General features: G+C 40.1%; 1 protein-coding gene across 2 annotated transcripts in view; it reads right to left on the bottom strand.

The window, feature by feature from the left end:
• Positions 1 to 22,372, bottom strand: part of FAM81A (family with sequence similarity 81 member A) — a 76,883-nt gene that overhangs the window by 5,981 nt on the left and 48,530 nt on the right. For both annotated transcript variants that reach the window (XM_047738444.1, XM_047738445.1), the window contains exons 5-8: positions 13,965 to 14,094; positions 11,948 to 12,054; positions 5,050 to 5,185; positions 3,273 to 3,468 (exon numbers count right to left, since the gene is read on the bottom strand). In XM_047738444.1, the coding sequence (XP_047594400.1) occupies positions 3,273 to 3,468; positions 5,050 to 5,185; positions 11,948 to 12,054; positions 13,965 to 14,094 (569 nt within the window). The remainder of the gene's footprint in view (positions 1 to 3,272; positions 3,469 to 5,049; positions 5,186 to 11,947; positions 12,055 to 13,964; positions 14,095 to 22,372) is intronic.

Genomic DNA, 22,372 nt, shown 5'->3' with positions numbered 1-22,372 from the left:
GCACTGAGGAGTGGGGCCCTGAGCTTCTGGTTACAGGGTTGGAGACTGGGAGGCCGGCATTTTCATTCTCATCCTCTAAAGGATGAAAGCCTTCAGGAAACAAAAGCCATAGAGAGTAAACAGGAGCAGATTACTTAGCCTGGCCCCCTGGCAATGGTGGTACAAAGACACCTGAGAATCAGCACAACAGGCCCCTCCTCCAGAAGATCAGCAGGAACATCTGGCTAAAACCAAGTTTACATACCATAGAGAACTGCAAAACTCCAGCGCTAGGAGAATATAGCATATAGAATTCATTATTTTTTCCCCATGATTCTTTAGTCTCTCAATATTAATTTTTTTCTCTTTTTCAATTAATTTCTTATTTTTTAAAGGATTTTATTTATTTGTCAGAGAGAGCAAGCACAAATGGGGAAGGGGTGGCGGCAGGCAGAGGGAGAAGCAGGCTCCATGCTGAGCAAGGAGGCCAATGTGGAACTCAATCCCAGGACTCTGGGATCATGACCTGAATTGAAGGCAGACACTTAACCAACTGAGCCACCTAGGCACCCCCTACCAATTTCTTATTTTATCAACTCATTTTTTAAAATCTTTTTTATTTTCATTTTTACAGTTACATTTTATCCTTTCATTGTATTTCATTTGTGTGTGTGTGTGTGTATTTCTTTCTTTCTTTACAATTTTGGGATGCAGTTTCTTCTAACAAACAGACCAAAATACACCCAGAATCTAGTGTATGGCTCTGTTCTCTTTACTGACTGATCATATTCTCTCTTTCTTTTTTTTTTTTAAGTCTTTTTGCATTTTCATCTTTACAATTACATTCTATCCTTTAAATGTATTTAATCTTATTTTTGTAAGTATATAAGTTCTTCTTTCTTTACAAGTTTGGGATGTAGTTTCTTCTAATAAACCAACCAAAATACACTCAGGATATAGTATAGTGCTCTGTTCTGTTCACCTGTCTGATTATATCCTTTTTAAGAATTTTCTTCTTTTCAGTTTTGGGTCTCTTCTCATTTGTTTAGTGTATATTTCTCTTGGGTTGTTGTTGCCATTTTAGTATTTTTTTCTCACGTTCATCTGTTCATCTCTGCACAGAACAACAAAATGGAAACACTCATCTCAAAAAAGAGAACAAGGCAGTACTGACTGCCAGGGATCTAATCAGTATGGATACAAGTAAGATGTTGGAAATAGAGTTCAGAATAACGGTTATAAAGATACTAGTTTAAAAAAAGCAAAGAAGACACTAGAGAATCCCTTTCTGAAGAAATAAAAGAACTAAAATCTAAAAAATAGAAATCAAAAAGGCAATCCTTATACCAGACAAATTAGAATTCTTTCTCTAAAGATTTTATTTATTTATTTGTCAGAGAGAAAGACAGAGCACAAGCAGCGGGAGAGGCAGGCAGAAGAAGCAGGCTCTCCACTGAGCAATGAGCCCAATGCAGGACTCAATGCCGGGACCCTGGGATCATGACCTGAGCTGAAGCCAGACACGTAACCAACTGAGCCACCCAGGTGTCCCCAGACAAATTAGATTTTGAACTGAAGACTGTAATAAGAGATGAGGAGAGACACTATGTCATAATTTAAGCATCTATCCAACAAGAAGATCTAACAATTGTAAATATTTATGCCCCTAACATAGGGCAGCCAATTACATAAACCAATTAATAACAAAATTGAAGAAACACATAGATAATATAGTAATAGTAGGGGACTTTAATAGCCCATTCACTGCAATAAACATATCATCTAAGCAGATGATCAACAAGGAAACAACAGCTTTGCATAACACACTGGACCAGATGGACATCACAGATATATTCAGAGCATTCTACCCAAAAGCAACAGAATATACATTCTTCTCGAGTGCACAGGAAACATTCTCCAGAATAGATCAGATCCTGGGTCACAAATCAGGTCTCAACTGGTACCAAAAGAATGGGATCATTCCCTGCATATTTTTGGACCACAATGCTTTCAAACTGGAACTCAACCAAAAGAGGAAAGTTGGAAAGAACTCAAATACATGGAGGCTAAAGAGCATCCTACTAAAGAATGGGTCAACCAGGAAATTAAAGAAGAATTGAAAAAATTCATGGAAACAAATGAAAATGAAAACAGAATTGTTCAAAACCTTTGGGATGCAGCAAAGGTGGTTGTAAGAGGGAAGTATATGGCAATATAAGCCTTTCTCAAGAAACAAGAAAGATCTCAAATACACAAGTTAATCTTACACCTAAAAGAGCTGGAGAAAGAACAGTAAATAAAACCTAAACCCAGCAGGAAAAAAGAATTAATAAAGATTAGAGCAGAAATCAATGAAATAGAAACCAAAAAAAAGAGTAGAACAGATCAATGAAACGAGGAGCTGGTTCTTTGAAAGAATAAGATTGATAACTCCCTGCTAGACTTACTAAAAAGAAAAGAGACAAGACCCAAGTAAATAAAATCATGAATGAAAGAGGAGAGATCACAACCAACACTGAAGAAATACAATTATAAGTTGAAAAAAGTTGAAAATATAGCTACCTATGACTCAGCAATCACATTACTGAGTATTTACTCCAAAGATACAAATGTAGTGATCCGAAGGGGCACGTGCACCCCAATGTTTATAGCAGCAATATCCACAATAGCCAAACTACGGAAAGAGCCCAAATGTCCACTGACAGATGAATGGATAAAGAAGATATATACACACACACACACACACACACACACACACACATATACAATAGAATACCACTCAGCCATCAAAAAAATGAAATCTTGCCATCTGCAATGATATGGATGGAACTAGAAAGTACTATTCCAAGCAAAATAAGTCAATCAGAGAAAGACATTTATCATATGATCTCACTGTTACGTGGATCTCACTGATATGATCTCACTCATCTCAAAACAGATGAACATGGGGAAGAAAAGGACAAATAAAATAAGATGAAGTCAGAGAGGGAGACCAACCATAAGAGACTCTTAATTATTGGAAACAAACAGGGTTGCTGGAGGGGGGTGGGGGTTGGAGGATGGGGTAACTGGATGATGGACACCAAGGAGGACATGTGATGTAATGAGCACAGGATATTATGGAAAAATGATGAATCACTGACCTCTACCTCTGAAACTAATAATATAGCATATGTTAACTAATTGAATCTAAATAAAAAACATTTTAAAAAAAGAATAAAGGCTAACAATTTTTAAAAAGGAGAGAAAAGAGAAGAAAATAGCCCATGAGAGCCATCTGCTTTTTGGCCTACCAGCATCAACTTCTGCTTTCATTTCCTTCATGTCCTCATTCATCTGTAACTCCAGCTTGCTGATGCGCCCATGCACTTTCTCCTCTTCCTGTTTTGTTCTCTGCACTTCCATATTCTTCTTCTGACTTTCTTCTATTTTGTCAAGTCTGGCTGACATCTGGCTGAGCTTCTTCTCCATGTCCCTTTCGCTGGCTCCCTGAGATCCATGAGAAGAATTGCACCTGGTTATTCCAAAAGTAAAGTCTATCCTGTACCTGCATCAGTCACACTATCATTTAACAACAATCTGCCGGGAAGAGGATCACAAAGGTGGCTTGTTTTTTGCTCAACTATCCACTCTCCTGTTTCCTTAACAGACCCCTGATTTTCAGCTGGTTGTAAGCTCATCCAGAATTAAGACTACATTTTCTGCTGTCTCCTGAGTTTAGTTTGGCCATAAAGATGAAGTTCTGGCCAATGAGATATAAGTAGAAGGGTGTGTGGTAGCTTCTAGGAAAAGCTAAAAGGCAGCTGAGGCCTATCCTTGCCCCTTTTGGCTTCCTTCTGTTCCTGGAATTCAGACGTAATGGCTGGAGCACTAGTGGCCACCTTAAACTATGAGAACAAGGGTCATTGTCTAGAATTGGCAGAGTTGAGCCAGAAGAATCATGGGTTGTTGAGGAATGATAAGCTACCACATCAGTCCTGCATTCCCTATCCCCAGATAGCTTTTATGTGAAAGAGAAATACGATGCTGTCTTATTAAAGCTATATTATCCTGGGGTTTACTGTTAGTTATTAACCAATCCACATGTAAAAATAAACAGTTATCCAAAGACCACAGAAACCCAAAAATGTAGTAGTATGAATCTAAGTAAATTAACCAGTAGATCTGATAATATATGGGAGAGCACTTAAAGAAATATTTGAAATATTAAATCTTTTCTTTTCTTTCCAACATGCCTGGTTTTTACGGGAATCTGCATCTGTGGGTAAGCTTTGGAGGTCAAGACTATAAACAGAGCTGTAAGTGGACTACTGCACGACCTAGCTCTCTTGATGTTGTACAATGCAGTCTGCTTGGAGAGCAGCTCAGCCCTGAGAAACAGCAGAGTCAGACATGGAAATTGCTCCAGATGCTTTTGCTTCATCCAAGTCCAACAGGAGGAAGCGGTGCAAGAAAAGAGGAGGGAGAGGAAGATGGTCAGGCTAAATCACCAAACCAAAAAAATATTTGCTGACAAATACCAGTTTCAGAGCTTTTGAATACTCTACAAGCAAGGCTTTCCTGACAGTTTTTGAGCAGTTCTGCAAGCCTTCATTCTCTGGGAGAGTGGGCAAAAGTAGAAGGAAAATGGAGGGGGAAAAGGGTAGATTTTGTTGACAAGCTGTCCATGACTCTGCATCCTGTGGTTATAGTGGGACAGAGGAGCTGAGCGGGAGAAACCTAAGTCAACACTGCGTTTTCCAGATGATGAAATTCAACCAAAGTAGAATGAAGTTTGTAGTTAGTTTTACTTAGAAATGCAGGTGGTCAATTTGGTTCATGAAGGTCTTGACTTAAATTCACCTTAGCTGAAAGTGCTGAAATTTTCTACTTTGCCTTTATTAACCAAAACAAGCCCAAGTGCTCTCTTTATAACAAACATAGAAAAAGAAAGGATTCTAAGGCAAGAAACAACTGAGCAGCTTAATGTGGTGCTAAATCAATCAATGCTAAGTTGATAGGGATTATTCACGAACATTGCACGTCTCCGCTGAATAACTTTACTATATTATGTCATACATCAATACCTACACTGTTTTCCTTAACGACCAAGGAAAGCTGATCAATTTTCTGTAAAAGCTCTTTCTCTATCCGTTCTTGTTCCTGTTGCAACCAATTCCGTGCAGATAAAATCTCATTACTGAGTTCCTCAATCGTACCTTTAAATCTAAAATAAGAAAATCAGCAAGTTAGACGTAAAACAACCATAAAATTACAACATACAACTTCAGTCTCTATCAAATTTCTCATAAATATGTCAGCATGAACCTTGGCTCTCTCAGAATTATAAGCTTACCTTCCCTTTAGAATTGCCCTTAGCACTAAATCGGGGATAGGGGTGGGGGGCAGGGAAGGAGGATACAACAGACAAGCACCTGATAATACTTCCTACTGCTGAAGACCTGATGGAGACGGGTGTGGAGGTGTCAGAGTGACACACAGCCATGCCAGGTGCTCATTTCTGCCTTCCCAGGGTGCCCAGTGCTCTTGGCTCAGAAGACACACTTCCAGCCTCCTCTTTCCCTGGGCTCTTCCTCCTTCTCCCTGTTCTCTCCCAGGGCTAGAGCCTGACTGCCTTTCTCTAGAATGTTCTCCAAATTGCTCTTGCCCCATAGAGATATTTCCTAATTTAAACCAAAAAGCAAACTGAAAGGAAAAAATAAAAAAAAAAAACCACCCTCCATTCCTCTGGTCCTCATTCTTTCCAAATAATATTCCATGCTTGCTAATTTCCCTTCATTACTTTTGTATTCATTTTTTATGAAATGGAATAAAAGTAGAAAAGAACACATGACTTAAATAATAACAGTAATAATAAAATGGACACCGTGGTAGAAGACCCTAATTATCTGCTCTACCTGTTTTCCTCTTCTTTCCTATTAAGAAATCCTCAGATGTGTGGCTGACCAAAACTATGTCCCCAGCCTCTCTTGCAGCTACGTGCAGCCATGTGACCAGCTTCGGCAATGGGACACATATAAGAGTGTCAGGGACAACTTCCAGGGCCATGCCACTATAAAAAAAGCTTCTAGGCCTTATCTGGGCAGAAAGCCAACCCCCAGTCCCATGCAACAGGAGCTCAGCCTGCAGCCCTGCCTGACCATGAAGACTGGCCAGAGAGCACCACGACTTTAATGCATTCATTATTCTAACAGTGTTCTGATGTGGTCTTTAGAGTGTCTCTATATAAGATCACACCATCTGTAAACGGGGATAATTTTACTCCTCTTTTTCTGATTTGGATGCCTTTTATTCCTTTTTCTTGCCCAAGTGCCCTGGCTAGGACCTCCAGTACTGTGTTCAACATGAGTGGGGAGAGTGAACACCCCCACCTTGTTCCTGATTTTAGAGAAGCTTTCAGCTTTTCACTGCTGAGTAGATTATTATCTATGGGCTTGTCATATATGCCCTTTATTATGTCAAAATACATTCTTCCTATAACCAATTCGTTGGAAGTCTTTATCACGAAAAGGATATCAAATTTTGTCAAATGCCTTTTCCACATTGAGATAATCATGATTTTTTTAATCCTTCATTCTGTTAATGTAGTGTATCACATTTATTGATTTGCCTATATCAAACCATCCTTGCATCCCAGGGATAAAAGGCACTTGATCATGGTGTAAGATCCTTTTAATTTGCTGTTGAATTTGGTTCATTAGCATTTTGTTCAGAATTTTTACATCTGTGTTCATCAGGGATATTGGCCTGTCCTTGGTACCATGGTAATGCTGGATTTATAAAATGAGTTTAGAAGTGTTTCTTTCTTTTTAATTTTTTGGAAGTGTTTGAGAATGATTGGTATTAATTCTGCTTTAAATTTTGGTAGTATTCATCCTTGAAGCCTTCTGGTCCTGGGCTTTTCTTTGTTGGGAAGTTTTGGACTATGATTCAATCTCCTTACTTGTTATTAGTCTGTTCAGATTTTCTTTTTCTTCTGATTCTGTCTTGATAGGTTTTATGTCTCCAGGAATTTATCCATTTCTTCTAGTTATCCAATTTGTTGGCACATGATTGTTAATGGTAGTCTCTTACGATCGTTTGTATTTCTGTGCTAACAGTTATAATGTCTCCTCTTTCATTTGTAATTTTATTTGAGTCTTCTTTTTTTTTTCCCCCTTGGTTAGTCTGGCCTAAAGGTTTTTCAATGTGGTATATCTTTTTTTTTTTTTTTTAAGATTTTACTTTTATTTATTTGACAGAGAGAGAGAGAGAGAGATCACAAGTAGACAGAGAGGCAGGAGGGGGGGTGGGGAGCAGGTTCCCTGCTGAGCAGAAAGCCCGATGCAGGGCTCGATCCCAGGACCCTGAGATCATGACCTGAGCCAAAGGCAGAGGCTTAACCCACTAAGCCACCCAGGAGCCCCCAATGTGGTATATCTTAAAAAAAAAAAAAAAAAAAACAAAAAAAAAACCAACAACCAACAATTAGTTTAATTAATTTTTTCCCATTGTTTTTCTTTTTTCTTTTTTAAAAAGATCTTATTTATTTATTTGACACAGAGAGAGAGATCACAAGTAAGCAGAGCAGCAGACAGAGAAAGAGGGGAAAGCAGGCTCCCCACTGAGCAGAGAGCCCGATGTGGGGCTCGATCTCAGGACCCTGAGATCATGACCTGAGCCAAAGGCAAAGACTTAACCTACTGAGCCACCCAGGTGCCCCATCCCATTGTTTTTCTATTGTTTTCTATGCTCTATTTCATTTAATTTTGGCCTAATCTTTATTATTTCCTTCCTCCTGCTATTTTTGTTCTTTGTTCTTTGTTTTCTAATTCCTTGAGGTATAAATTTAGGTTGTTTATTCAAGATCTTTCCTTTTTCTTAATGTAGACATTTATTACTGCAAACTTTCCTCATAAAAGTGCTTTGGCTGCATCCCATAATTATTTCAATTATTTCAAGATTTTCCTGAATTTCCCTTGTGATTTTCTTTGAGCCATCTGTTGTTCAGGAGTGTAGTTGTTTGATTTCCACATATTTGTGAAATTTCCAATTTTCCTCCTATTATTGATTTCTAGTTTCATGCCATTGTAGTCAAAAAAGATTTTTGATCTTCTTTAATTTATTTAAGACTTATTTTGTCAGGAGCGCCTGGGTGACTCAGTCAGTTAAGCATCTGCCTTCAGCTCAGGTCATGATTCCAGGGTCCTGGGATCAAGTTCGGCATCATCGGGCCCCCCACTCAGTAAGAATCCTGCTTCTCCATTTCCCTCTGCCTGCTGCTCCACCTGCCTATGCTTTCTTTCTGTCAAATAAATAAATAAAATCTTAAAAAAAAAAAAAAAGACTGGTTTTGTGACCTAAAATATGATCGATCCTAGAGAGTGTTCTATGGGCACTTAAGAGGAATTTGTATTCTGCTACTGTTGGATAGAAAGTTCTACATGTCTGTTAGGTTTCTAGTTGGACAGGGCTTCTGCTTCTGCTCTAAGGTCAGGGGGTGGGGGGAAACACTGGCTGGGCTCCGCAGTCAGATGGGCCTACTAGCTGGGCTCTGCATTTAAGCAGGGCTGCTGGGCTATGCTACATGATCAAACAGAGCCACTAACTGTACTGGGCAATGACCTCTGGTCAGCTGAGGTCTCAGACTGTGTTCCCTGGCTGGGCAGTGCTTCTATTTGGACTCCATGATTACAAGGCTGCAGGCTGAGCTCTGCAACTGCACCTGATCCAATGGGATCCCAAGCTATACCTCCCAGACAAATGTTGCTACTGGCTAGCCTCCAAGTTCAGTTGGCTTCACGATCAGACAGGGCCTCAGGCCATGCTCCACAACTAGGCAGGCTGCTGGCTGTGCTGCACTACGGAGGGAGGTTACTGGCCAGGCTCCCCGGTCAGGTGGAGCCAGCAGCAGCTGTGCCTCACGGTGGGTGGGGCTGGTGGCTGTGTTTTGCGATCAGGCACTCACTGTCTGGGCTTCATGCTTAGGTAAGGCCCCAGTCTACGTTCTGTTTTGGGGAGGAATTAGTGGCTGGGTTCCCTGCTTGAGCAAGGCTGCAGGCAATGCTCAACAAAATAAGTGGGAGTAGTCAGCTCCACGTGCTGGGTGGGGCTGTGGGCTGGGTTCTGCAGCTGGAAAGTACTGTAGGGTGGGCTCCAAGGCTGCCTGGGGTCACAGTGCAGGCTCCCTAATCAGGCGGGGCCAGAGGTTACAACTTTTATTTTCAATGATCATATTTTCTAGAAGTTCTTTTTGTTTGTTTTCAATTCTGGCGGACCACTTTTGATAATCTCTCATTCCTTAGTCACACTTTTCAAAAGGGGTGTGTGTGTGTGTGTACTCACAATACATATACACAACATAAAATGTCTCTACATACACATACACTTATTTTATCCAATAATTCCCATATATGCCATATTTAGATGTCTGTCTGCATCTGCTTTTTCCTGTTTCTTCTGACTCTATCTCTTATGTGGCTTTTTTCCTTCGTTTTACAATTTCTGATTATACACTTGTATTCCTTAGAACTTCACCTGTTTGTGGGAAGCCTTGAATGCTGAGTATTTGCATTTGCTTACACCATGCATCTCAGGCCACCGCCAAACAGGATTATGCTGAGATTACATTATCCACTGTGGTTTTCTTCAAGCTGCTTGGGTAATGGGAATTCTAGCTCTAAATCAACATAAAGGCCGTATTGTGGGGGCAGCTGGCTGGCTCTGTCAGTAGAACATATGACTCTTGATCTCGGGGTTGTGAATTCAAGCCCTGTTGGGTGTAGAGCTTATTTAAAAAATAAACAAATATTATAAATAAATAAAGGCTGAACTGTGGTCCTGAACTTTCAAGGAATATCTTTTATACCTCTACCCAGAGCCAAGATTTAGACAGGTGAGTTTCCTTAGGCTCTCTTCCTGGAATGGGCTTTTTCCCTAGTTCACCCAACCAGGGGTTTACCTTTTGGGTCCCCAATTTGACCTTCTGCCCCAGGCTTTGTCCCCGCTCCTCTGTGAACAGCCTTTTGTGTCTAGACTTCCAGACTTTAAATTGTAGGAAGAAAAATAAAGATGTTCATGTCTGCTGACTAGTAATATCTCCTAAGGAAGTAATTTGGAGAGGAAAAAATACCAAGATGTTTATTTTTTTCCTCTGTGATGGAAGGAAGAGGATTGAAGAGATTTTTTTCTGTACTTGGCAAGCTTGTAGGATCTATGAGAAGTGGTGACATAACTCAATGATTATATAAATACAGATAATTAGAGGAAAAGAAACATGCTTTCCGTAAGAGAATTCCTGTTAACTCAGCAACAACCCTGAAACAGAATTAAGTATTGTACAATGAGATATAAGAACCAGGAAGATGATTGATCTAAAATTTCCACATGTCTCTATCACAGTTCTACACTGAAATCATCTTTAAAAAATAAATATTAAGTCAAATACACACACACACATATACAAACACATAGAGTGACTACTGGCTCTGCTTTGGCAGGAAAATGCCAAGCTCGGGAAAATTCATGATAGGAAAAGATGGTTTTGTGACTGAGCAGAAGGGCAGATGATGAGTTTCCCCATGGGCAAGTACAGTTTAAAGCATCACTGTAACAAAATGGGAAAGTATAACCCATTTTAGGGTGTCAATGGGCTAGGTCACAATCACCCTAGTGCACACCTCTCCCAATTAACTACCGTAACCATGCCCCCAGCTGATGTCCCCATCTCTGCTTTGGCCCGATCCATTCTCTAATTGCCACCAAGACCATTTAAAGATAGGATATAAATCTTATTCTCTCACCCCATCTGCCTCAAACCCTCCAGCTCCTTATTGCCCTCAAGTTAGACACCAAGGCCTTGGATGTGGCTACAAGGCCCGGCCACAGGCCTGCCTCCTCCCCAGGCTCCACTTCCCCTCCCTCTCTGTTCCAGCCACCACGGGCCAGCCTGCAGCTGCTTGGATGCCACACCCCTCCCTCCCATAAGTTCTCACCTCCCTCCACCTAGTGAATTCCATTCATTCTTCAGCTCTTAAACTTCAAGCACTGCCTTCTGAGGAAGGAGGCCCCACCACCAGGCCTCTGTTCTTCACTCTCAGGGCGCCACTGTTTCAGCTTCCTGTGGCTGTGGTGACTAACCACCACAAACTTGGTGGCTTACCCTTTCATAGTTCTGGAGGTCAGAGGTTAAAATCAGTTTCACTGGACTAAAGTTGAGGTACAAGCGGGCTGGTTCCTTCGGAAGTTCTCAGGAGAATCACTGCCTTGCTGTTTTTTCAGCTGCTGGTGGCTGCCTGTGTTTTGTGGCTTGTGGTCCCTTCCTTATCTTCAAAGCACCTCACCCCCCTCTCTTCCTCCATCACGCCGTGCTCTTCTCTCATGACTCTGCCCCTCCTGCCTCCCTCTTACAGACACTCAGGGGTTATATCGGGTCTCCCTGGTAACCCACGGTAAGTACCCATCCTAACATCCTTAATCACGTCTGCAAAGTCCCTTTTTGCCAGATAAGGTAACATATTCACAGGGACTAGGACATGGTGATATTTGGGGACTATTATGCAGCCTACCACAGCCATGTGCCTTTCCTTCAAAGCAATGATCACCATTAGTAATAATACAGCTCACACTCCCTCAAGTCATTATTTGATGAACACTTATCCACTCCCTAGACTACAAGCTCCACAGGATAGGATATCCTCTACAAAGATAAGAACAGAGTCTGTTCTTCTTAATTTCTGGATGCTCAGCACCTAGGCCAGCACTCAAGATATATTTACTGCATGACAAGACAGATTATAAGCCAACTGCTAAAAACAATAATGCATGTAAAGTGGCAACATGCTACAGGGAAATTTTTCCTCTTAACTTTCATGACTGTTTTCACTTTGTTTTGTACAATAAATAAAAGTGAAGATGCAAAAAACTGTGCTATGGAATAGGCTTCCCAGGAACTTCAACCCCCAAAGAAGTCTGTTAGTTGACTACTTACTTTGTATCCAGAAGTTGAAGCTGGTGGTTACTGTCTCTGTGGGACATCTTCAGTTTGGTGCTTTGCTCTGATATCGACAAGTCCACTCTGTTCAAAAGCTGAGAAATCTGGGAAAGAAGCTTTGCTTGTAATATCACACCTAATCTTTTCAGAGGTAACCTCAGATAACATTTAAAAAGCTATATTCTAGTCCATGACATTAAGGTTCAATATAATTTACTCAATTAATTTAGGAGCTCACCTTGTCTTTCCACTTCCATTTTCTATCATGCACACTCATCAAAAATCAGGACCAGGAGCACTGCCAAAATATTCATTAGGCTCTCAGTACTTAACTTTATAGTTCTCTGATAAGCAAGCCTACTTCCTCCCCGGGACCACTATGTCCATCTGCTGACAAAAAAATACAGTGTTTTGTTTTGTTTTTAACCCTGGAATTTCTACCACAAACGTGGCTGCTAGTCATAGAGAATGGAACTCTTGTCACTTACAAACACCATTAAGGTCCCCGATTTACAGGGTGCCTGGGTATCTCAGTCGGTTAAGCATCTACCTTCAGCTCAGGTCATGATCCCAGGGTCCTGGGAGGGGGCCCTGCATTGGGCTCCCTGCTCAGCAGGGAGTGTGCTTCTCCCTCTCCCTCTGCCTGCTGCTCTGCCTACTTGTGCTCTCTATCTCTGTCAAATAAATAAAATCTTTTTAAAAAAAAAAAAAGTCCAGATTTACCGCCATATCAATTCAAGTCTCCAGAAGATTTTGTAAATTATATCCCTCCAACTCCTGTTTTCCTGACCTACCTCTTTCCCTTGTCTTTCTACTAAAATTTATTTTTTTAAAAGATTTTATGTATTTATTTAACAGACAGAGATCACAAGTAGGCAGAGAGGCAGGCAGAGAGAGAGAGGAAGGGAAGCACACTCCCTGCCGAGCAGAGAGCCCAATGCGGGGCTCGATCCCAGGACCCTGAGACCATGACTTGAGCCGAAGGCAGAGGCTTAACCCACAGAGCCACCCAGGTGCCCCTCTACTAAAATTTAATATAAAACTAGTCCTATATGACATGCATTTAGTTGCTGCAAAAGTTATGATGTTCTGTGTTCCTTACTTAGAAATTCATGGAACAAGTATTTATTGGACCTAGAACAAAGGAAAAGTATGCCTCTTTTTATAGATTTCTATATGGATTTTACTTGGCATGGCTACTGGGAAGCTTAGTATTTCCTAAGCGTTTATTTATTGATGTGATAATTCTGTCCTCACTCATTCTGTGAAAAAAATTGTTGGACTTGTTGTTTTGTTGTAGGGTTCTTTTTTTTTTTTTTCATGGCTTTATAAAATCTGTGTTTTTCACATAAGTAGATTTAGATCTTCCTTGGATACATTCTGGACATAACCCCTTTGAATCCAGGAAGTTGACCAGATGCCTCATTTCACTGGAATGGTCTCTTTAACCATGAGGCAAGTCCTAGAAGACGGGCCCCTTCACAGCAAAGGGGAACTTTTAAGTGGCCAAAAAACAAATGGAAAAGCCAAGAGTTTTGCTTAATGAACTTGATCTGTGGATTTCAAGGTGGAATAGTCTAAGATTCATCAGCCAGCCTACCTTCTAGCTTTGTCTGAATCCTTTCCCACGAAGGACTGTGGGGAGGTAGCACACAGCATGAGTAACTACTTCCTGAACCCAAACTTGGGACATGTGGCATATAAAAAGAAAGCCCAATCACTTACCTATGTAAGAACTGGTTTTGGAGCTACAATTTGGAATTTCATATTCATATGAATATGTTCATTGTTTTAGGAATGGGGGAAAAGAATCTTTACAAGTAGGACCTTACCAAAAACTCTAGGTGCTTTGCTTGCCATACCCATGAAGGGCCACTGCAGTGAGAGAGAGGGAGGAAGAAGTAAAGAAAAGACACGCACGTTCCGGGCACCCTGGCTGGTTTCTCAACACCATGTTATTCTCAGCTAAGAACAAATTACCTATTTTTAAAAGGCTACCTGGAATCGGCCATACCTGTCCCTCTGCATCTTTGATTTTTGTTTCCAAGATAAGTTTGGCAGCTTGCTGTTCTTTGTTCAAGTGCTGGAGCCCCTCGTAAGTTGTTTTGTGCTCTGCAGAGAGTCTGGCTATGCTGGCGTCACATCTGTCCAGGCAAACAACAAAGCTAACTCTTATTAAAGTTTAAAAACAAGCACTGAAGCTTCTTGACACACTGGAAAATGCACGACCCCACTCCAAGAAACTGTACTATGACTCATCCTTTTCCACAGACATTCACAGGAATATAGAGAGCTGCCCTCATTATGGTTTTTAAGTTAAACCACAGGGATGTTGCTTAATAAGAGTAGGGATGAAGCCATCCAAGCAGCAAAGGCTTTTACAAAGCTCACGAGTACGAAAGTGTACGTGCAATGAGAGCCCAATGATGAAAGGCTAATATAACGTGCCAGATATGGCCCGTCCCTCTTTGGTGCCATCCCCGTCCTTTCAAGTGCTTTGGGTCTTCTTTGGATCTCAGAGGCAACTTCTACCACATTTGAAAGTATTGCTGCTAACCTCTACCACCTTGCCCATGTGGCTGTCTGCTCTGAGTGGCACCAGAGCAGGAGAAGCCTGTGCAGCAGGTCCCAGCTGCAGTGAAGCTGCTCTGCTCCTTGGGCCTGACAACCTGGTAGTTTCGACGGTGCTCAGATTATCTACAGCAGGGAAGCTCTGTTGGGGACTTCTGTCAAACCCTACTAGGAGAGTCAACAGGATAGCCCCCTGGCAATATGCAGCAAAGTCATGCCCTGTTCCAACCCACCCAGCCTGCTCGAGAAGTAGCTGGTGGCTTGCTGCTGGGCTCTGGTAGAAACTACATGCCAAGGTACAGGACATTAAGTAACCATGCAATCTGGTCAATCCATCACGAGCACCCAGCTATAAAGGGAGGCATATGAACAGCAAGCCATCTTCTAAAGAAGGTATACCGAGACATCAGGCTTCAACAGGTCCCAAAGGCATAAGTAAATTGCATGAGCCCAGACTCCTGTGGCATATACTCTTGCTACTGCCAGCCTTCTGTCAACTCACACATATGGCCTCTTGAGGAGTTTCTGAGCACCGGGTAGACCGAAGAAGGAAAATGCAGGCCTAGTTGGTGGAAGGTGCCAATACGCTGACACCTTCCAGAAGAAGACTGCTGACACCTCAAAGCCCACTCAGGAGTGGGCCTCAAGGGTATCAAGGAATGGAAACCCTCACAGTTGGCAGAAGTTCAAGCAATGTACCTGAGGATTTATTTTGCCTAGAATAAAACATGGCCAGATATTCACGGTAATGGTGAGAGCCGTAGAAGACAGACACTGGTGACAAAGGGAAAGGGTTCTATAAATGGATTGCTCAGAACTGACAGAGCATTCTGCTTCTTGTGAATGGTCTCTGTATCAAAGGGGCGGATGCCCACAAACCGTATTTCCCAAACAACCTTGCCAGCCGGGTTCTGATTCAGATCCCGCCGGTGAGAGGCACTTGTGCCCCTCCCCCCCAGCAGGTGCTGGGGGGACATGGGCTAAACTGCCCATGTGAGGTTTATGGTCACCTCCAGGCACACACCTACAAATCACTTACTTCCATGTTACACACAGCTAATATTATCAATGGCTCCTTGCTGTGATTCTTATACATGCTACTTTACTGGGAGCCAATAGCTGTTTCCCCTTCCTGTTGCTTCCCCAAATTTGCCAATGGTTTTATAAACTCTAATTTCCTGGATTAAATCCCTTCCTGCTAAAATACTTAGAATGAACAAGATGGGACTTGGAAGGGAGACAAACCATAAGAGACTCTTATTCTCAGGAAACAAACTGAGGGTTGCTGGGGGGTTGGGAGGAGGGATAGGATGTCTGGGTTATGGACATTGGGGAGGGTATGTGCTATGGTGAGCGCTGTGAATTGTGTAAGCCTGATGATTCACAGACCTGTACCCCTGAAGCAAATAATACATTATATGTTAATTAAATAAATAAATAAATAAATAAAAATAAAATAAAATACTTAGAATGGTTTCTGTTTTCTTTACCAAACCTTGATGCATATAGGTAGTCATTAAAATTTCAAAAGGAAGAAAACAAAATATTAACCAACCATCTCTGGATGTGTGATTTAAAAAAAAATATTCATTCTTTTCTAAATTGTACAACTTTTCTGCAATAAGTATATATAATTTTATGATCAGAAAAACAATTATACAAAGAAAATATTTCAATCAACCACCATGTACCAAGAATGCATTACAATTACACGGAACATGCACTATCCTACCATCTTTCCCTGGGCTCCCCATGAAGCAAAAATGAGGATGGGGCATGAGGAACCCAGAGCTAGAGAAATGTGGGTAGAGTCACTGTCATGAAAGTGAGGTCAGGTTCAGAGCAATACACAGTAGAAGTCGAGAGGCTGGAGTTGGAACCCCAATCCATAATTCATTCCTTCAGTCAATAAGTATTTGTAGAATGACTACTATTTGTCACATGCTAATTATACAAAATGAGGACATGGTGCAAATTTTCTTTCTTCAGTACACATACCACACAACCTAGAAACAATTTTTTTTTAAGATTTTATTTATTCATTTGACAGACAGAGATCTCAAGTAGGGAGAGAGACAGACAGAGAGAGAGAGAGAGGAGGAAGCAGGCTCCCCGCTGAGCAGAAAGCCTGAAGCGGGGCTTGATCCCAAGACCCTGGGATCATGGCCTGAGCTGAAGGCAGAGGCTTTAACCCACTGAGCCACCCAGGCGCCCCACACAACCCAGAAATTTTAAAAAAAGATTCTCATGCCACTACCACGATAATGTTATTCAACTTATGTGTATATTTTTCTATTATTGATGGAGATCTTATTTGACATTCTGTTCTTGTTCATTATCCTGCAACTCAGACAAAGAAGCTCAGAAGACCAGGAACTTGCTGAACAAGTTACTATAAATACACAGATTGAAGAACAAGCCCATGGCCACTCACAGTCAGTAAATCAGCAGTCTGCAATCTTCCTAAAAGCTCTGGGAATGTATTCTTTAAGATGTATATCTGCACTGGGGCCTCAGTGAGGTTTATAAACTGTTCCCTAAATGACTTAGATACTGAAAAGGATCTCACTCACTAAATCATATAAAGTATTTGCAATCAACTATCAAAACTAGCATATTAATTGATAAAGGTTAAAGTATATATCCCTCTAGAAGTTTGAAAAATAAAATGTTGATCTATAGCTTATAAGCCTCAATAAAGATTAGAGGGCATGCTAGTACTTGGTTGGGCTTTCTAATAAACTGTACGATTTAACCAATTTACTAATCATTTTGTACTGAAATGTTGCAAATTAAAACTACTACCTGCTCTGTCAGCGAAACATGGTGGACTGAACACATGCCCTCATTTTGCCTCCCTCCTGAAAACCCATCAGGATGACTCCAGATGAATAAAAAAGGTATAAACCCAAAAGGACAAAGAAGAATGGGAGGGAAAAAAAAGTCTGGGAGAAAGCAGAAAACAGACAGATGGTGCAGAAGATGGAGCAAAGCGTATGTTTTGCTACAGCTGGTGCTAGAAGCTTAAAGGGCTCCAGACCTGAAAACGAATAGATGTAAGAAGAAGTTTTAGTTTCTAGAGGGCACATGGGGTAAGAACAGGTTCCCCTCATGACAGAACACAGGAACCAGGGTAACCAAAACCAGAGACTTGAGTGGGGCTCCACCAGCCACGGAAAGCTCAAAAAACCCAAAAAGACAAAGAAACAAACAAAACAAACAAAAAACCTGGATCAAATGAGTTTAAAAGAAATATGTTTAAGATACTGAAAAAAAATCAAATAATAATATCTATCAAGAGAACTCTAAATTATTAAACAAAAGTAGGCAGAAAGGGAAGAAAAACAAGTGGATAAGAGAAAAATGAGAGAGCTTAGAAGTAAACCACAGTGTCTTCACAGACCTGACGAATTCTGACTGGACATGACTGAAGGGAGAGTCCGTGAGTCAGGACACAGTAGCAAGGAGTTCACTCAGAAGGCAGCAAACACAGAGAGTCAAAACATGGGAAAATAGCTAAGAGACAAGGAGGACAAATAAAAAGATATTAACATAAGTGACAGAGGAGTTGAGAAGTCCCTAAAGATGGAAATAGAGAGAATGGCCTAAGAGGTGAGTGCTGACAGTTTTCTAAAACTGAAGAAAAAAACGAGTTTTCAAGTGTTCAGTGAATACAAAGTGGCATAAATACAGTAAATAGGGCATATGAAATTCTAATAACCCATTACAGAGAAAATCTTAACAGCCACCAGATTCTGAAGACAGGTAACCTACCAAGGACCTACTGTAAGACTGATAGCACACAGTAGGTATCATAAGACAGCAGATATGGTGCACCTGGGTGGCTCAGTGAGTTAAGCCTCTGCCTTCAGCTCAGGTCATGGTCTCAAGGTCCTGGGACTGAGCCCCGCATAGGGCTCTCTGCTCAGTGGGGAGCCTGCTTCCCCCTTTCTCTCTGCCTGCCTCTCTGTCTACTTGTGATCTCTCTCTCTCTGTCAAATAAATAAATAAAATCTTAAAAAAAAAAAGACGACAGTAGATACCATAATGGCGGAAGACAAATGCAAAATAAAGACAGAGACACTTTTAGACTTGCAAAGATTAAGAAATGTATTGCCCACAAACCCTAACCTGAAAGAGTCACTAAATCATTTCTTTCATTAGAAAGAAAAGAGTATCCAGGAAGGCCTGGCTGGCTCACTTGGTAAAGTATGTGACTTTTGATCTTTGGATTGTAAATCTAAGCCCCACATTGGGTATAGAGATTACTTAAAAATAAAATCTTAAAAAAAAAAAAAAAAAAAAGCATCCAGAGAAGGGAGTGGGATGCACAAAACAATGGTGAACAAACTGAGATTATTGGTAAATTTAATATACTGCATATGCCGAAGAAAGTAAGCTCCCAGATCAATTATTCCAACCTTAAAAGTCTTTTCTTGGTACTGACTCACATTTACCTGAAGTTGAACAACTTGTTTAACTCATTTTGTTAAAATGCTATAATCCTTTTTGGAAGTAACAGAAAAAAATTAATGGGACAAATTTTTTTTTTTTGTAAATGTTGACTTAAATACTTAAAATATTTTTAAATACGTTAAACAATCTGAAAAAAACTGAATATATGCATTTATATCTTTTCAGTATTCATAGTACAATATAGACAATTAAGCAATAATTATGCCTTGTTCTTCTGTTTTGGAAATCTTTTTGAATGTGAATGCCCAATATTAGAGAAAGTTTGTAGAATCAAAGTATATCACACACTATTGGCAGAAAAATCAATTTTATAAGCTTTCCACAACTTGGCAGGATATACCCCAAAACATTTCTGTTTTCTTGAAACAGAAATATATTTCCCTGTGCCTTTTGATTTGGTGTTCAGTGAATACAAAGTGGGATAAGTAAAAGTATTTTAGATATTAACCCCAAAGAAACAAAACTGAGGGGAAAAAAAGGCAACTAAATATAATTCTGTATCTGTATAAATTCCTATGGTTTAACTTGCTACTATTTTTTTTTTAAAGATTTTTATTTGTTTATTTGACAGATCCAAGTAGGCAGAGAGGCAGGCAGAGAGAGAGAGAAGGAGGAGGAGGCAGGCTCCGAGCCGAGCAGACAGCCCGATGCGGGGCTCGATCCCAGGTCCCCGGGATCACGACCTGAGCCAAAGGCAGAGGCTTTAACCACTGAGCCACCCAGGCGCCCCAACTATTTTAGAATATAAACCAAAAGTCCTTTAAAATGCCCCAAAAGAAAAAAAAATGCCCCAAAAGTGTTGCTTCCTATCTTCTAACTTCCAGCATCATCTCACACATCTCTGTCCCTTTTCCCCCCTTCATCCACATATACTGATTATATTCCAGGGCTTTGAACTTATCTCACTCCTTCCCACTTCAAGGTCTTGACCCATGCTGTTCTCTGTCTAGAATGTTCATCCCTACCTCTTCACTTGGTTAGTTACTGTTCATCCCTCAGAGCTAAACGCACAAGTCACTTTCTTAAGGAAGCCTTCCCAGAGCCCCCAGAGATCAGGCACACACCAATTACACACTTTGGGAATGCCCCACCTATGTCTTTTGCAGAACTTCTTGTAATTAAAACTTTTTATGATAGTTATTATTTTGGGACTCCAACTTTTGTTTCATAATGTAGTCTCATTATTGGTCCATGCCTGGCTCACTTTATTCAGTTAATTATTTTTAATAACTGCACCCATGAAAGTAAGCATTTTGAATCTTGTGTCATCATTCCCTTGTTTTCCTATTAAGAAAATTAACTACAAGCCATGAAACAGATTTTGAACCATAGAGAACAATCTAATGGTTACCAGAAGGGAGGTGGGGGTGTGTGAAATAGGTGATGGGGATGACACAGGGTGCTTGTGATGAGCACCAGGTGATGTATGGAGTTGCTGAATCACTGTATTGTACACCTGAAACTAACGTGACACAGTATGTTAACTACTGAAATTTAATTGGAATTAAAATTAAATGGAATTTTTTTAAAAGACAATTAATTATATACACACACTTATTTAAATACATATATATGTAAATCGTATATTAATATATCTTCCCACCTTGTTAAGTACACATTAACAGATTGAAAGAGAAGAATATCTGACTTGAACAGATACAAAAAACACTTGAGAAAACCCAATACAAATTCATAGATTCTTAATGAATTAGGCATGTAAAAAGACTTAATCTGATACATCTATGTTTAAGGAAAAATAAAAAAAAAAACTAGAGCAAGGGCAGCTGGCTGGCTCAGTCAGTTGAGTGAGCAACTCTTAATTTCAGCTTGAGTCCTGATATCGGGGTCCTGGGATCCAGCCCCAGGTCAGGCTCCACACTCAGTGTGGAGCATGAAGCCTAAGCATGGAGCCTGCGTGGGATTCCCTCTCTCCCTCTCCCTCTGCCCCTCCCCACTGCTTGTTCATTCTCTCTCTCTTTAAGATAAATAAGTAAACTTTAAAACTTAAAAGAACAAAAAACTTGAGCAATTATCATTCCAAATGGAGAAACATAGAAGAATTCCATTAAAGTAAAAACCAAGAGAAAGATGCCCCCAATCACAACTTAACATTGTGTTGGAGGGTTTAGCCATTGCAAAATGACAGGAAAAAGACATGAAGGATACAAGGATAAGAAAACAAAAAATAAAATTGTCATTATTTACAGATGACATTTCTATAGAAAACTCCGAATAACTAAAAATAAATTATCCAAATCATAAGTAAAATTAAATAACTGTTTTGCAGTAAGTTTGATGTCTGTCTCCCCTACTAGACAGAATATAAACCGCAAGCAAGAGGGACAATATCTGCCCTTTTCATCACAAAAACCCTTGTGCCCAGTATATTGCTTTGCATGTAGGAGAGGCTCAATAAATATTACTGAATGAATGAACATAAAGATATTTACTATAAACCACACACTGTGCAAGATCCTTGATACATACTACTTCATTTCATCTTCACAAATCATCCCCATTTCACAAATGATGATTAAAAACAACACCTAATACAGTTCTTTTTTTTTTTTGAGTTCTTAATTTTTTATCATATATTATTTAAATCTTATTTGGGGTTATCCGAGGTTTGAACATACCACGAAATAAAAAAAGATATTATAGAAAGGCTTTATTTTCCAATCCAGACACAGCTTTCTGGTTAGAAACTGTCAGGTATCACTACATCAGACCAGTTTTATTATCTCTGCAAAGCTGTTCGAGGGACAGACTAAGTTTGAAAAGTTATTTAGAAAGGCCTCAAAATTATCCTGATGCTCATGGCTCACTAATTTTCACTAGCTATAGCTTGGCTTCAATACTATTTCTCACTTGGAAACACAAATACTACAACATAAATTTCTACTAACACCAAGCAGTAGTTACATAGATTAAATTATGGTACCCCCATGTAGCACGACACTCCATATCCAAGGAAGTAGTGTGTTAGATCTATGTGTATACTGGAAGAAAGCCCACAATATATTGCTATATAGGAGCACGGAAGTTGTATCATCATCATCATCATTATCATCATCATCATAATAATATACCACTTTGTAAAATTAAAATCACACTGTTAGGTAATTGTTATGCGCAAAGCATACTACTATGATGATAAGTTATTATCTTATAACTATGTATGAGAAAAGTCTGAAAGGACAGACAAGCTGCTAACATTAGTTACCTGTAAGGAGTACAACAGAACAAAGGGTTAGTGAGCTTTCATTTTTATGTTATATATTTCATAGTGTTTCTGACTGTTTATTACCAGCACATTTCACTTTTTTTTTTTAAGATTTTATTTATTTATTTGACAGACAGAGATCACAAGTAGGC

The sequence above is a fragment of the Lutra lutra genome, chromosome 7 (genome assembly GCF_902655055.1).
Source record: "Lutra lutra chromosome 7, mLutLut1.2, whole genome shotgun sequence".
Lineage (NCBI taxonomy): Eukaryota > Metazoa > Chordata > Mammalia > Carnivora > Mustelidae > Lutra > Lutra lutra.
The sequence above is the reverse complement of the archived record's forward strand: the minus strand, read 5'-3'. Positions and strand labels throughout refer to the sequence as shown.